We start from the raw sequence: 7,500 nt of genomic DNA, 5'->3' as shown, positions 1-7,500 counted from the left end.
CCCGTGTTTCGAAATAAAAGTTACTCTAGATATAATGTGTTGGCTTCGTGCCGATCTTTTAGAAAAGCCAGTTCACCCTAGAAGTAATTAGACGCGAAAATAAAGAAATAAAATCCCCCGTGGTCACATGTATGGCAATCACGTGACCGGGATCAGCTGGGAATTGGCGGGAGTGTCTGGGCAGGCGCTTGTGACGTCACGAGAGCAAGCGGCGCGCTGATTGGCCGTAGTATTACTCGCGCGTCCTGATTGGCCGAGGCGCGGTTCCCACAATGCCTTGCGCCTCGCCGCTTCCATTTTGAGTCGAGACGATGAAGTGGCCGAGAGCGAACGTATAGGCAGTTCTGTGAGAGACTCCGTGAGCGTTCCACCTCTTAGTGCTTCTGTGGCATGGTGACTGTAGTTTAGTGAGCATACAGTGGTATTTGTTAAAGTGATAAACATGGATGTGGCCATGAAGCTGGATTTCGACAGCTGCGACGACGAGGAGGTGAACACATCGTTCCACACGCTGAGCTCGGGCTGCGACGTGGAGGATGGCGGCGAGTTTTCCAGCGACGATTTAACCACATGCAAGCCCCCGAGCCCTCCCACCTCGCGCCTCTTCAGCCCCAGAAAGTGCAGACCGGTGAACACACACAGCAAGCCCGAGGACGAGAGCCCGCAGCAAGTGCTAGACTCGCCTCCCTACAAGAAGATCCGCGCGCTGCGGCTCTTCGACTCGCCCGCGACGCCCAAGACGCTCCTGCAGAAGAGCGCCGCCGAGTCCTCCGTCAGCAAGGCCAACCCCAGGCTGCGGCTCTTCCCCGCGGGCAGACCCAGACACAGACCCATGGCCTGGACTGTGCCCGCCACGCCGCCGCCGCCCCCGCCGCCGCCGCAGACGCAGAAGGAGACGAAGGCGGTGGTGATGGAGGTGGCCAACATCAACCCCTTCACGCCCACGGGGATGCTCCTCTCCTCCCGCAAGAGGACGAGATCGCGGAGGGAGCTCGACGGCTCGCCGAGGTGAGTTTCGAAATGGGTTTTTTCTCGGGCAGAGGGACACGTTGAGAAAGCTTTTTAAAAATTTAAATATTCGCCCCAAAAACCCACATTTAAAACCTAATCGCCCCCATTAGCCAACGACCCGAACGATCAATCTAAACAACATCCAATAGAAACTAAAGTAGAATCGCCCGATACACCCGAATAATACCGCAGAGGGAAAATAAAAACAGGGGCAGAGTTTGTGTATTTTGAAGCAGACGGGGAGACATGCCACGCTCGTGCGCTGCGTTGCCAAATCTCCGCCTTCGCTCCCCCCTCTCATTTAATGCATAATTACGACCCCAAAACACATTATTCTACATAGAAATAAATATTTTTAATATCATTTTTAAAGTTATACATTGTAGCTGGTCGGAATTGATTGTTTACGAGAAAAGAAAGTGGGCGGGGGTCGAGGAAGGGCAGCGGGGGCACGGGCAAACGGCCTGTTGCTACGCGCGCCAGATTTGACCAGTATCGGGGGCTCGGGGAGGTTTAAACCGCACCAGACGGGATTTCGCTCAGGGATTCACGCCGATTCCCTTGCTCTCGGGCCGTAATTAAGGAGGGGGGATGCTGGTGATGGCGGTGCCGGGGATTTGTTTTGGTTGAAGGTTTTATTTTTTATTTTAGTGGCTTCCGCTTCTGTTGCGCTGGGTATTTTATTATTTTTTTTATCATTATTATTATTTTTTTATTATTTTTTTATTATTATTTTTTTATCATTATTATTATTATTATTATTATTATTATTATTATTATTATTAATTTCAACATTTAAGTAGTATTCTTTTAAAATTAATGGCAACGAGTATGAGGTGAATATTTAGATGTTTAAATATTTTCATGGGTTAGGGGATATTTCAAAAAGCATAGTATATATACACATCCATAATTAATAACATGTATTTATTTATATTATCTATATATTTGTATGCAATGCACGCAGCATATTGTATAACAACATACCCAATATGCATAATATTAACCCTCATTGCATTGCCACTAACGTCCTCTCTTCTCCCTTGCAGTGACACAAGCTTCCAAACGACCATGGATATGAGCATGGACGACTGTTGTTGCAACGACTCCTGTGACGAGTGCGAAGACGAGACCGGACGACCGACCAAAAGACTAGCCATCCACGAAGCCAATGTCTCCAGATACAACCACGAATTCTTGGAATTGTCTCTCATCGGGCAGGGAGAGTTCGGCAGTGTATACAAATGCAGACATCGGCTGGATGGCTGTGTGTACGCGATCAAGAAGTCCTTAAAACCAGTAGCAGGTTCAGTTAATGGGTAGGTATTCCTTATTTTTTTATGTATTACTGTAAATCATGATATTGATTTGAATAATAATGTGAATAAGGATTTTGATGTTTGAATGGGTGTTAATGTTTTCTTATCTTTTGTTACAGGAGAATAGCCCTAAACGAAGTATATGCACATGCTGTTTTAGGCAGACACCCCCATGTTGTCCGGTATTACTCTGCTTGGGCGGAGAACGATCACATGATCATCCAAAACGAATATTGTAACGGTGGATCCCTAGCAGATATTATCGATAGCAACAGAAGAACAGGCAGAAAAATCAGTGAACACACGCTAAAGCAGGTCCTCCTCCATTCAGCAAAAGGTTTAAAGTAAGTTTCTACATGATTACCCTTAATGCTAGGGAAAATATTGCCTTACTGATTTTAATTAATGTTTTCACATGCATTCTTGTTGCAATGAGTTCAATATTAAAATCGTGCAGTTTCGTATGTAATTTTCACTCATTCAGAATTGTAGATTATATACTTTTTATTATATTAGTTTTGTACTGTACCCGTATCCCATTTATAGTTGTTTATCTATTATTTTGATGAATCTGTATATTAATGTTTTTGTTTTCTTCCAGGTATATCCACTCGTTACAACTGGTCCACATGGACATCAAGCCAGCCAATATATTCGTGTCTAGAGAGCAGAAGGTGAATCTACAGGGTGAGGAGTCTGCAGATGATGGCTTTGAAGAGGAGCAAGTAGAAGAGGAAGAGGAAGTCACATATAAAATTGGTAAGTGTTTGCACTTAACTGAGTTTTGTTAATGGAATGAATGCTAAAATTGTGTTGTAGATGTGTGCTTTCCGTCATTTTTACTCCAGCCACTAATGTTTTACTTGTTCCTCTTCTTTTAGGTGATCTTGGTCACGTCACGTCGGTTGTAAATCCAGAAGTTGAGGAGGGTGACTGCAGATATCTTCCCCGGGAAATACTACAGGAAGACTTCTCACAGTTACCGAAAGCAGACATCTTCGCCCTAGGTTTAACGTTGTACGAAGCTGCAAGAGGCCAGCCACTACCCTTGAATGGCGACGAGTGGCATGCCATCCGCAATGGAGAACTGCAGCCTTTGCCAGGATACTCCATGGAGCTTCAGTTGCTACTGAAACAGATGGTCCAGACTGACCCTGCAGCTCGCCCCTCAGCTGCACAGTTGGTACACCACAATTCCTTCTGCCCCCCAACGAACAAATCCAGGGCGGAGCTCAGAAGGGAACTAAATGCGGAAAGATTAAAGAATGAAATTCTCTCTCGTCAGTTGAAGGAAGCAGCAAACTGCCTCCAAAGTTTATCTCCTAATGTAGCTTCCAATTTAGCGGCAGTGGCCTCAGGTGTCCTAGCAGGCGTTGCGACTGTAGGTGTTCCTTCTTTACCTGCGCCAAGAGCAGGACCTACCACTAGAAATTCACGATTAATAGGCAAAAAAGTGAACAGAAGTGTGAGTACAAGTAATTTCTAAATTATAGAATATTTTAGGAAATTGTATTGCAAGATTCTAATTTAATTTGTCCAAACTCGTTAGTCTGTGAATTAGTCAGTCCGTATTATTATATTGTAGTCATTTTACATGCATGACAAAGATAGATTCTATGCTCATTCTTGGTGTCAAAAAGAGTTTATAAACTGGTGAGTTTTTTTAGTGAGAAAATTCTGTAGAATAATTGGTTTTCATACATAATTTGTACATAAAAAGTTTGCATGATTCTGCTCTCGAGTGAAAAGGGTAATGGGAGTTAGACTCTAAAAGAAGTGGATCTAGTCTCTGTGCGTGAGTATCTCATGCCTTTCTTAGTTTTGAAAAAAAGATGTGCCCATCAGTCATTCAGAAACCAGACGCACCAACCCAATAATAGAGCAGTGATATTGGGGTCTTATGGATTGGCTTCCGGAATGTGAGATTACCAATTTTAGTAGGATGCCTCTGCTTTTTGTTTATTGGACTTTTGATAATTCAATGTTACTGTGAGGGGGTGCTTGTACTCCTACTTTGTTCACTGTATATTATTACATCTATTATGCATTGTAACAATCATCCAATCTCGTGCCTTAATATTGTGATAGTAGTTATACCCTTCCCAATATTATCTAGTTTATCCTTTTATTACTGTGAAAGATTGCTAATTTTTTTATTAAGCACAAATGTTTTATGGAAATTTGTTTTCATTACATATCAGTATGTATGTATAATATGGAGTTCTTTTACTGAACATAATTACATTTTTTGTTTGACTAGTAGGCCATGTATGTCACAAATAGTTTCCTCCATCAGGTTTTTCAGGCTGTCTTCTGATAAGACATTCCGTGTACTGTGATTTCTTGCCTTCTCTGTACTGTTTTGTATAAATAAATTTTATATGAATGTATTACTTGTTTGCACTAAACCCCCAAAATGATATTTATTGTGAAATCAGGGTAAAACATATACCATTATTACTGTATTATTTGCACTAAACTACCAAAATTATATTTATTGTTTACAAGTGAAATCAGGAAAAACACATTACATATACCATTATTACTACTACATCTATTATTATTGCTACCACAATTGGGATATAACAAAGCAAACTTCCATTCTTAAAAAAGAGATTATGAACGTAGCCCATGTATACAGATAAATTTGAGATACAAGATGTGAAAATAAATCATTTGCTTCGTGTATACATAGAAAAAATTTGAACAGCTTGACAGAATGCAAAAAAAAAATATACACACCACGTACAGATGAGCATAAACTTATTAAAAATGTATATACGACTTATATAGGAAGCCTTTTTCCGGAAAGTGTGTCAAAAACAAAAATATCTGCATAGGAAAACTTGCCACAATAAGCACCACTTACCGTTTAAAATAGATGGATGTGTCCAACAGGGGCGTCATTAAGGGGGGGGGGGAGGGCAATTACCCCCTCAAGGTCTGTCTTACCCCCACGCCCCCCAATGGTCATATTTCCACTTTTTTCCCCGGAATTCCGCCTTTATAGCACTAGTCTTCAACCTGTTCTTACAAAAGCTCTATTTTCATTTCCATTCCTGGGGAGAGGAGGGGGGGGGGGCTCGCAGCGCCCCAGAAGCTGATTATGCTCACTTCGCTCGCTAATCCCCCCACCCCCACCCCCTCCCCCCAAAAAAAAACATGAAAAATTGTATTTTTTCTGCGACATCATTATCATCGCTATCATCCTCCTCTTCATCTTCATCATCATCATCTAAAAATAATCATAATCAAAACCATTATTATAATTATTTTCATTGTTAGCTTTATTATTATTTTCATTATTACCTTTATCATTATTTTTGTTGTTGTTATTATTATTATTATTATTATGATTATTATTATTTATTATTATTATTATTATTGTTATTATCATTATCATTATCATTATCATTATCATTATCATTATCATTATCATTATCATTATCATTATCATTATCATTATCATTATCATTATCATTATCATTATCATTATCATTATCATTATCATTATCATTATCATTATCATTATCATTATTATTATCATTATTATTATTATTATTATTATTATTATTATTATCATTATCATTATTATTATTATTATCAATATTATTATTATTATTATTATTATTATTATTATTATTATTATTATTATTATTATTATTATTATTATTATTATTATTATTATTATTATTATTATTATTATTGTTATTATAGTTATTATTGTTGTTAATATCACTATCATTATTATTAATGTTATTATTATTATTACTATTATTATTATTACTACTACTGCTACTATTACTATTATCATTATCATTGTAGTCGTGCTTTTCTTATTATTCTTGTTATTATCATTATTACTACTACCATTATTACTATCATCATTATCTTCCGTTTACTTAGCTTCTTATTATCATCACTATCATTATCATTACCACAACGTTTTCAAACATCGTCATCGTTACTAATAATTTTAATATAATTACCGTTACAATTACTATCCCAGATTATGATTTTCAATATGGTAATGTCCTCCCCGCCCCCCCCAAAAAACAAGGAAAAAGATCATGGAATATTTTTAGTTCCACGCAGCCGTCATTAGAAGGAATATTTTACCTTCATTGGTCATAATCGGATTCAAAGAAAATATTTACGAGGTGAGAGGGGTGTGAAACTTAAATGATAATGATAATGATAATAATGATAATAATAATAATAATAATAATAATAATAATAATAATAATAATAATAATAATAATAATAATAATAATAATAATAATGATAATGATAATGATAATGATAATGATAATGATAATGATAATGATAATAACAATAATAATAATAATAATAATAATAATAATAATAATAATAATAATAATAATAATAATAATAAATAATAATGATAATAGATAAAAGAATGCGAGGTGGGAGGGCTGTGCCAAACTGGAAAAAAATACAAAAATAATAATGATAACAGATAATAATGATAAATAGATAAAAGAAAAGAAAAAAGGATAAAAGAAAATCCTATAACCCCGCGTGCCACACCAGACGGATTACCACTTTTCTTGAACGGACGCAAAGACGTGTAAACTGAGGAAGAGTTAAAACGTTCTCAATATTTTCACCCATGACGTCATATCGGTGAGTGGCTATGACTGTTTTTTAGGCGGAATGAATAGTTTACACTCGGGTTTAGTTGTTGCTTTGGCTTGGTGGGGAAAACTTCCTATTTTGTCGTAGATAGAAGGGAAAATAATCTTAACTGGGTACATCAAGGTAATGTAGGTTCGAGATAACGTTTATCAGTGTTATTTTGTTCGTATTTCCCCCGGGAGTAAAAGGCAGTTGATTTAAGGTGTTATTAGGGTTACGAAGTTTTCCTGGTTTGTTAGAGAATCACTGAAATAACAGTGTAGGAATACCAGTAGGGGTTGTATAGGTAAGTGATCATGAATTGGGTTCTTTTATGATGAATTTCGTATTCAAATAATTATATTTGTTGTTATTTCTATGTCATTATTTTACTCTAGCATGCTATAGATATTGTTGTTGAAGGGAACAGTTATTCTGAACGTTTTATTCGAATGTAACACACAATGGAGGATTGAGATAGGCCTATGTATCATGTATTTTGAGAAACTTTTCTTTTAGAAGCTATATTGCT

The 7,500-nt window shown here is 37.6% G+C and overlaps 1 protein-coding gene across 1 annotated transcript in view; it reads left to right on the top strand.

Annotated features, from left to right (window-relative positions):
* Positions 1-4,720, top strand: part of Wee1 (Wee1 kinase) — a 5,734-nt gene extending 1,014 nt beyond the window's left edge. Inside the window, exons 1-5 of the mRNA XM_027351699.2 lie at positions 1-1,008; positions 2,061-2,330; positions 2,450-2,674; positions 2,932-3,089; positions 3,212-4,720. The exon at positions 1-1,008 is cut by the window's left edge and continues 1,014 nt beyond it. Coding sequence (XP_027207500.2) covers positions 443-1,008; positions 2,061-2,330; positions 2,450-2,674; positions 2,932-3,089; positions 3,212-3,816 — 1,824 coding nt within the window. The 5' untranslated portion in view covers positions 1-442 and the 3' untranslated portion in view covers positions 3,817-4,720. The remainder of the gene's footprint in view (positions 1,009-2,060; positions 2,331-2,449; positions 2,675-2,931; positions 3,090-3,211) is intronic.
* The last annotated feature ends 2,780 nt before the right edge of the window (positions 4,721-7,500 follow it).

Source organism: Penaeus vannamei, chromosome 13, assembly GCF_042767895.1.
Source record: "Penaeus vannamei isolate JL-2024 chromosome 13, ASM4276789v1, whole genome shotgun sequence".
Lineage (NCBI taxonomy): Eukaryota > Metazoa > Arthropoda > Malacostraca > Decapoda > Penaeidae > Penaeus > Penaeus vannamei.
This window is presented reverse-complemented; position numbering and strand designations above follow the sequence as displayed.